This window comes from Notothenia coriiceps, unplaced genomic scaffold (genome assembly GCF_000735185.1).
Source record: "Notothenia coriiceps isolate Sejong01 unplaced genomic scaffold, NC01 NC01_scaffold00015681, whole genome shotgun sequence".
Lineage (NCBI taxonomy): Eukaryota > Metazoa > Chordata > Actinopteri > Perciformes > Nototheniidae > Notothenia > Notothenia coriiceps.
The window spans coordinates 1-7,400 of NW_011348382.1; the positions used below are offsets into that span (position 1 = coordinate 1).

General features: G+C 41.6%; 1 protein-coding gene across 1 annotated transcript; it reads left to right on the top strand.

The window, feature by feature from the left end:
• Window positions 1-845: 845 nt before the first annotated feature.
• Window positions 846-7,168, top strand: LOC104949088 (mitochondrial dicarboxylate carrier-like). Its single transcript, XM_010775371.1, has 7 exons — window positions 846-1,375; window positions 4,973-5,092; window positions 5,753-5,867; window positions 6,080-6,128; window positions 6,721-6,762; window positions 6,846-6,889; window positions 6,978-7,168. The coding sequence occupies exons 1-7, from the start codon at window positions 1,286-1,288 to the stop codon at window positions 7,151-7,153; spliced, it is 636 nt and encodes a 211-aa protein (XP_010773673.1). The 5' UTR covers window positions 846-1,285; the 3' UTR covers window positions 7,154-7,168.
• Window positions 7,169-7,400: the final 232 nt, after the last annotated feature.

Consider the following 7,400-nt stretch of genomic DNA (forward strand, 5'->3'; position numbering starts at 1 on the left):
GGTTTTGGTGGGCCACCCCAAGATTTTCAGTGGCCCCATTTGGCCACCCCTATGAAAGATTTCTGGAGGCGCCACTGCAACTGTCGCGGGTAGGCCTACACTGTGTATTTGCGTGGGGATTGTTGCAGTAGAAAATTCCACTGTAGCGACCGGTACATTAATGGGAAACCCTAAATGTTTGAGCACCCTCTATGAAACGTCAAGCTACCACACAGCACTTCCAAGAAATCTCTGGCGCCGCCACTGAGCCTGGAACCCCGTTTTGAAGAAATGTGCAGTGCAAAACAGGCTCATTGCAGCCACCTGTGATAAGACACACTTTTTTGCCAAATATCAGCATTTTCATTGCAAAGTGGCAAAGTATTATAACGTATAGTTCTAGCAAAGGGATTGCACAATTGTATTATGTATTTTTTTTTTAGCACAGACTTATGGATCATTGTTTTATTATTTATCACTGCTCGAGCAAAGTGATATTTTTTTTTTTTTGAAAGGAGTGCTCACGTTCATATTGATGTATTTTAATACATGTTAACTTGGCCCATTACGTGACTATTTGTGTTGGGGGGGCCCCGACTTATTTTTTTCTCCAAAGGGGGGGCCTGACAGAAAAAGTTTGAGAACCACTGGCCTAAATTGAATTCAACTCATTGTAGGAACACCATCGTGTGCGTGACCCCTGCATATGAGGCCACGTGAATAATCATAGATCAACGGTCTTTCAAGTTTCTGCCTGGTTGAGAATGCTATTCTCCTCTTCCTCTTAAAGAGACAGGGTCTATATTTCGCCTCTCTACAGCTGCAGGAAGCATGCGTATCACTTTAAAGCCTCATGACAGTTTGTGGAGGGGAACGTGGGCTGTGTGTGAGTCGGTGCTGTTCGGGGCATTAGCATACTCATACCCCGCTGTCGACCTTTGAATCTCGGGGCCCGGTAGGTAGGCAGCTCCGCCGTCCACGGTCCCAATTGGCTGAGCTCTTTTCCGCTGCACACAGCTGCTTCCTGCTGCATGTGGTAGCCCAAACAGTGTACACACACAGACGTACACTGTGTTTTTCTACACGCACTATGAGAGTGTGCACGATGTTGCTCGAGCCCAAAGTCCCTCAGTGAGTGGCGCGGTCTCTTATCGTTATGTTAGAAGATTAACGAGGTTATCGGTGTCCTGTAAAACACGTAGGCTACTGCCAGCTGTCAGCCGGGAAGCGGACAGAGGAGGCGGACCGACGAGGAGAAAGGAAGCTCCCGCTGTAGCTGCATCGGACAACGGCATAGCACGGAGCCATGGCCGAGAAGCGGATGTCACGGTGGTACTTCGGTGGGCTGGCGTCCTGCGGGGCCGCCTGCTGCACGCATCCTCTGGATCTATTGAAGGTAACCCTCCGCTGCTGTGTGCTGGATAGCAGGCCTGAACACCAGCTGTTTGCAAATCCTGCGACACTACTTTACAGACTACTACTGGGTTAATTTACAGTTATTCAACTCCTGACGATTATCATATTACTGTGTGCGTGCTACTGCTGAATTAGCTTCTGGTGCCATACTCTGAGGGATCACATATCTCTGCTATGGCATCAATGTCCATCACACCGTGCAAGTCTGCTCAAATATAGGGCACAGGTTAGGACCAGTGGTAGCTGGTTAGCCTAAATGACCTTAAGTGCTATTAATGTAGGACAGATTATATAAAGCAATGTTTAGATTCTTTCTAAAGTAATCATAATGGCCCAATGTAGCCTAAATTTAAGATAAATATCAGGGCAGTTTCTGAACAAAAACATAATAGTCGACTAACACTCCACAATTGTACATCTCGACGGAGATATAAATCTAAGTTCCTCCACAAAAATCTGCTAAAGCACAACTTTAAATATTGTGTTTAACAGAAATGTGAAAAGTCATTCAGCAGTAAAAAAAGGCGACCAAAACGACCAATTGGTTGATATTTCTACTAATTTATATAATATGGTAATTGTAAAGTGTGTGTGGTGTATGTGTTTTCTTTTGGGGTCATGCATGTTCACTCTTGTTAATCGTTGGCTTGCTGTGCTGCACATCAGTAAGCCAGATTCTCGCTTGCTAATGCCAAAATTCTTCCCGCTTTACTGCGCCTCTCCTTCGGTTGTACTGCAATCTGCCCCACATGACCCTGAGGATACTAACTGCTCCTCAGGCAGTTGTGTATGTCTGAATTCCCTCGAAGGTGCTTCAAAACTGCCCTAACTTCCTTGTTATCTGGTGATGCCAGATACACTTAAGGTAGAATTATCCCAGGAATACATTTTTCTGTTGGGTTCTGAAAACAGTCATATCGTGTTGGATCTGGCATGTTTTTCTCACATCTGAATTTCACCAAAACGTTTTACAAACAATGAAAAAATAATTTAATAAGAGAGGATAGAATTATGAATGTTAAGGATATTAATTTCCCCCAATTTCAAGTAATTTCAAATGTTAAATCCTACAATAATTGAGGCTAACAAAAATACCTAATAACTAACACAGTTAGTGAAACCTGTTCCCACCAGTTTAGACATTCTCCAGTGTGACACAAGGCTTTTTATTTGGACTAAATTGCCAGATTTAGTGCACATGATCTGGGTCAAAAGGTGGGAGTTAAATGCACATAACTTTGGTGTGTTTTTTTTAAGTAAGACTTTAGAGTGTGGACTCTTTAATAATCTATAAAACCACAACAACTCTTTTAGAGAACTTTTCATACATATTTGTGTTGTTAGCAGCTTTGGGATCTTGATTCTTTAAGTCTGGTTCTTTTGAAAGGCTTCTACCCTTGTTTACCGAACAGTTAAATTAACAACCTTGAGGATATTTAAGAACACATTTTTACTTTCACAGTTCATGAATCACAGTCATTAACCTAAAATGTGTGAGCTTCTCTGTCAGCAGAGGCAGATGGTGACTATTTGGAAACAGTTTACAAAGCTTAAAAAGTGTTTTCATAATGCTGTACGGTTACCAAATTCCTGTTAAAGCTTGCAGAATGGCATCTAAATTTAGAAAGCCTAAAATGTACTTTAGAGGGAATAATTATGTTAGTGTGTTTTACAGCAGGGAAGTAGGGCTTTACCAAACACAAAAAACGCAAAGATTGCTTAGTCATGGTGCAGTTTTATTTTTTAGTGTTAACCAAGATATCCATTACACTCCAAGACAGGCTGGCCTATTGTTGTTGTCCTCGACCGGATTAGTTTGACCTCAACTAAAAAGTCAATCTTTCAGCAAGACACTTATCAACTTATCTGGGTGTAATATTTCACCACTGTGCGCGCGTGTCCCTCTACACATTCACCTGCTGATGGCTTAATGCGTTTGCACAACATAATGTGGCTCCTTTAATCAGAGCTTTAAAGATACCAGAGTTTTCTACTCAATGTGTCTAATAATAAATGATATTTATAGTGCCTTTCAAGGGACCCAAGGTCGCTGTACATGGCGGACAAACAGACAATCAAAGGGCAAGCAAAAAATAAAGGAAGCCGGGGGACCAAGAAAGGGCTAGGGCCCGAAGGCCAGGGTGAACAGGTGTGTTTTTAATGATGATTTGAAGATGTCCAGGGAGGCAGCATTACGGATCTCGGCAGGAAGTGCATTCCAGAGGGTGGGGGCCGCAACACTGAACGCCCTGTCACCAACAGTTCGGAGGCGAGAGCGGGGGATGGGGAGCAGGCCCGTGTCTGAGGACCGCAGACTCCGAGAAGGGGTGTAGGGATGGAGGAGGTCCGATAAGTACTGGGGGGCGAGGGTATGGAGGGACTTGTACGTGAGGAGGGGTGTTTTGTACTGAATCCGGGACTTGACCGGCAGCATGTGTCTAGATTAAATTCCCTGAAGTTATGTAGTATTTGTTTCCAGTGAAACCTTGCTCATAAAAGATTGTGCCCTATTATCAAAGAGAATTGAAGATTAACTTTGTAAGACTTTCTAATGGAAATGTCTTTTTGTCAGTCCACCAGTTTGAACCAGATTTGAGTTTCCCATCAACTTTTGGTTTTGATTGTTCTCCTGCGGAAGCCGTCTGACTTTGTTAAGGATACTTTTAAGTTTGAAAGCGTCATTCATAAGGTCTGAACCTATGGTCTGAACAGATACATATGATGCTACACTCATATTTTATAGTATTTTACTTTTATATATTTGTAGAATTATAATCTAAAACAAACTTGCGCATCAATATAGATTTGTTGGAATTTAGCCGTTTAACCTTTTGAACTGTTTTACAAATATGTTATGATCTATAAGTCCCAGTAATAAAATACATCTATATATTTAAAGGTTAGTGATGAGACAGTAAGACATTGTTTTTTGAAGAGCTTAGTGGCCTTCAAACCTAAATACTGATTAGAACAGAGGACAAAGCTCACGTTATAGAGCTGTGAAGGCCTCTGACAAGGAACACACACACACTAACTAACTAACTAACTATCTAACTAACTTGTGAATTGGTCATAACTGCCTGTGTGACATTACACCGTGGTCAGTTTTACTCAGCCTGAGAAATTCATTTAGTGTGTGAAGCATTTTCAAATCTGAGAAACAACTATTCACAGTGATGTCCCCAAAGGTCAAATATTTTTAACTGTAAGCCTGCGTTACAAAATGGAAGTGTGAAGTCTGAAGACACATGTGTTTACAAGACAGCAAAGGGTCTAATTAAAAAGGCTTGTGAGTTGTATTATGGGATGTCTAGGATCCAGTGAAGAGCTGAACTACCCCTTTAAGAGCTGACACATGTAACCCTTTGACACATTTAGTTTACCAAATATATCTGAAGTGGTGTCATAAATTACCCCCAAAAAACTGATGTTGCTCTGTCAACCCCAACAGAACCACAACGTCTCATGTTTATAGATTTGTTTTCTGTGTTCAACGGTTTCTTTATTATTTATGTCACCACAGTGCCAAATTGGTATTAAAAATAACCCCAAGGAAAATGCATGACTGTCTTTCCAGGTACACCTGCAGACGCAGCAGGAGGTAAAGAAGAGGATGATGGGGATGGCCATTCATGTGGTGAAGAGCGACGGTGTGCTGGCTCTTTACAGTGGCCTCTCTGCCTCCCTTTGCAGACAGGTATGTCTGTTTGCATGCCTTATGTTTGTCTGCCTATGTGTGTTGACGTGTTTCTGATTGGTTGGCTTTTCACCTAAATCTAACTCGGTAAGTGTCACGGAGGGTGGTAACCTCTTTTGTGAGCCAGCCTTTACTAAGATGGTATCAATAAAGAGTTACAGACAAAACAATTTAAAACCACAATAATGATAAAATAAGGCTGTTGGTCGGCAAAGGCAAAACACAGTAAAGATGATCAACCACCAAAGTTTCAGACCAAGATTTGTTGTTTCGATATTTTCATCTTTTGTTTTTCTGACTGAAATTTGAGTAAATTCATGTATTGTATTCATGGTTTTGGTTACAGTGAGAGAGTTTGAATGAGGACATAGGAACTGGTAACTTTTCTCGAAGCGGTGCTTTATAATTAGATTTGAATACATTCATGTTGCTGCCTCAGTGTGATTGCTAATAAAAAGGTGGAAATATTGACGTGTGAAAAATCCATTCTAACGTGACCAAAAGTTAGTTTTGGTTACTTTTTTAGAAACGTTTGAATCACAGCCAGAAAATTAAATTGGTTGTGTTGCCAAAGGCTCCTCCTTGTAGTTAGAAAAAGAATATTCAAAATGGTGAAAAAAATGTGAGATACTTACTCATTACTTTTTCCTCTCCTCTCAGATGTCCTATTCGCTCACCAGATTCGCCATCTATGAGACAGTGAGGGACATGATGGGCAGCACAAGCCAGGGCCCCATGCCCTTTTACCAGAAGGTCCTGCTGGGAGCCTTCGGAGGTAGAAAACATACATTCTGCCTCCCTTCTCCTCCTTTTTACACACACACACACACACACACACACACACACACACACACACACACACACACACACACACACACACACACACACACACACACACACACACACACACACACACACACACACACACACACACACACACACCCGCGTGCAGTATAACCCATACCGGATTGTGTTCTCTGCCAACAGGTTTCACTGGAGGATTTGTTGGCACGCCGGCAGACCTGGTGAATGTCAGGTAATTACCATTCAATCAATGAATTAAATACCGAAGATTTAAATGCTTAAAAGGAACATTTGCCAACTTTCAATGATAATGTCCAATCAGTGTTGATGGTAAATGTAGTCGATTTGTAGTTATACAATTTAGTGTACTTTATTTAATGAGAAAGGAATGCTGCTGCCGGAACAGTTTTTCTTCCGGCTGCCAGCTTAGGAAGTGTGTATGCTCTTTTAGCTCAAACACAGAACTTCCTAAACCTGTTCCATTGTGCAAACATAACAAAAACTAAATGCAGCTCTCTTTGCTTGTATTACAAAAGTTCAAACTGAAATGGCATCCAGAGTGCAGATCACGTTCTGGACGAGAATACCGTTAACTGCTGTTTGGCTGACTTGGGTATTCAGCTGTGTTTTTTTTAATTCAAAGTATACAGCTGAAGCAAATGCAGACGCCATCATGTGGATAACTTTCTCGGTCATTGTACTTCACCCTGAGGAGACGCTTTAACTGTCTCAATGTACCACTCACACTGGTTGGACATTCTCAACCATCTAACATATGCATTTGTTTTCCTGTAACAAAACTACAATTACTTTGTTTTATACAGGATGCAGAATGACATGAAACTACCACCAGAGCTGAGGAGGAAGTGAGTGTTACTATAGATTAAAAAAGTTTAGATTATCTAAATCTCTTATTGTATTTTAAACCTGAATGTTTTCCTTCTTTCAGCTACAAACATGCCATCGATGGGCTCTTCAGAGTCTTCAGAGAAGGTGAATCCTCGAGCAATAAAGTGTGTAACTTTGTGTAAAGCAATCTGCGGGATCATGTCTGACCTCTGACTTGTGTCTGGCCCCACAGAGGGTCTCAGGAGACTGTTCTCAGGAGCCAGCATGGCCTCCAGCAGAGGAGCAATGGTCACTGTGGGACAGGCAAGTCACACATATGAAATACGTTTAAATTCCCTGCAGGTATTAACGAGGCCAGAGTATTTTACGGCCAGTGACGAGCAACTGTTTTTTCACAATCACAATTAAGATAAAAGTTTTCTCGTAAATACAATAAGAAGGCCTTTGATGACCATGTTAAAGGTGGGGTAGGTAAGTTTGAGAAAACGGCTCGAGATACACTTTTTGTTATATTCCATGGAATGCTCTTAACATCCCGATAGCAATGAATATCTTAAGTGCTTTGACAAAAGATCCATAAAAAAATGTCATCTGTGGAAGCCGTAGTACTGTAAAAAGGACGACCAATCATTTTAGCCGGGACTGGATGGCCTAC